At 54.1% G+C, this 1,426-nt stretch overlaps 1 protein-coding gene across 1 annotated transcript in view; it reads right to left on the bottom strand.

Annotated features, from left to right (window-relative positions):
• The window catches only part of NCSTN (nicastrin), a gene marked incomplete at both ends in the record, with an annotated part of 8,836 nt that overhangs the window by 6,588 nt on the left and 822 nt on the right, over positions 1 to 1,426 (bottom strand). The window contains 3 exons of the mRNA XM_008948583.1: positions 186 to 336; positions 477 to 622; positions 1,102 to 1,220. Of these exons, the coding sequence (XP_008946831.1) occupies positions 186 to 336; positions 477 to 622; positions 1,102 to 1,220 (416 nt within the window). The remainder of the gene's footprint in view (positions 1 to 185; positions 337 to 476; positions 623 to 1,101; positions 1,221 to 1,426) is intronic.

Below are 1,426 nucleotides of genomic sequence, written 5' to 3'. Positions count from 1 at the left end.
CTGTGCCCACGCTGCTGGGGGTGACCCGTGCTACCAGGAGCTTTGGGGCTGTGAGATCACAGGGTTGGCTCCTGACCAGCTCAGAACCTTTTAGGGAAACTCTAAAATATTATTTCCTGCTGGGATTTTTTTTTCCCCCCAGCCTTATCCCCCCCCTGGTGGGAAGGAAAGAGGGAGCTGCTCACCTGGATTGATGCTGAAGGTGCTCTGGAGGGAGCTACGCCTCATGCAGGTGACAGTGCTGGTGACAGCATGCATGTGGGAGAAGAGCTGCATGGCACAGAGGGGGTACTGGGGGGCAGCTCCCTCACGGGGGAGGTTGTGGTCTTGGTAACACTGGAGGAGAAAAGAAAAACCACCATCAAACGTCATCGTTTGGGAGCAGGGCTGTGCCCTGGGAGATTTTTACTGTAGGTTTTAAAATGGAAGCTGAGAGACCAGAGAAGTTCTGCCCCTCTCCTGCTTGCTGGCAGCACCTGCTTGATGACTTGGGTCTCGTTGGCATCTTCCAGGAGGAAAATGGGGAAGTCAAAATCCTCATAGGAGAGGCCACTGCCCACGGGGTTCCACACGGTGGTGTTGCAGTGGGCGAACTGGGGCCCGTAATCTTTGGAATAGACACCTGGAAAGAGAAGGAAAATGGGGCAAAACTGATCCCAGCAGAGAACACCAGCTAGGGGGAGAGGTGGGGCAGGGTCTCAGCACTCTCAGCCTCCAAAATTTCCTTTTCTTTCTATTCTGAATCTCCCTCTTTTAAAGCATCGCCCCTTGCAACAGGCTCTGCTCCGAAGTCTGTCCCCAGCTTTGTGTCAGGCCCCTGGAAGTCCTGGCAGCCCCCAGAAGTGTCCCCCCCAGCTGGAGCCTTCTCCTCTCCAGGCTGAACAACCCCAACAACACTGAAGGAAAAGCAGCTGCAAGAACTCTTGGTCAGGTTTGACACCTCAGTGCCCACCTGGCCCAGCTCTTGGGCTGAGATTCCAGCTCCCACTCAGCACTTTGAAAGGACCTTTTGAGCCTGTGGGACAACCCTGGACATGGGAGTGTAGCTGCTCTTCCAGCTCTCCTTGGCGCTTTCCCTGAGCCCACAGGTGATGTCCTTACCAAACCCATCATTGGGGCACTTCAGACCAGGAGAGAAGCCCTTGGGAGGGCTGGGGGTGGCAACAGCCACAGCCAGGCCTGACACTCGTGAGGTTCCCTTCAGCTGCAGCATCACGCTCCTGGAGGAGAGAAAACATGACAGAAACCACCCATTTGGTAAAGAAAGCTGAAAATCCAAACCACCCTGGGGCTGGGGAGTTAGCTGAGCTGCTGCTTTTCATCAAAAGAACCAATAAATCCTGCAGCTTCCAAAATTTCTTCCTTCTCTCCAGTCTCAATCTCCCTCTTTTAGTTTAAAACCATCACCCCTTGTCCTGTCCCAACA

This window comes from Merops nubicus, unplaced genomic scaffold (assembly GCF_000691845.1).
Source record: "Merops nubicus isolate BGI_N331 unplaced genomic scaffold, ASM69184v1 scaffold10141, whole genome shotgun sequence".
NCBI classification, from domain to species: Eukaryota; Metazoa; Chordata; class Aves; order Coraciiformes; family Meropidae; genus Merops; species Merops nubicus.
The sequence above is the reverse complement of the archived record's forward strand: the minus strand, read 5'-3'. Positions and strand labels throughout refer to the sequence as shown.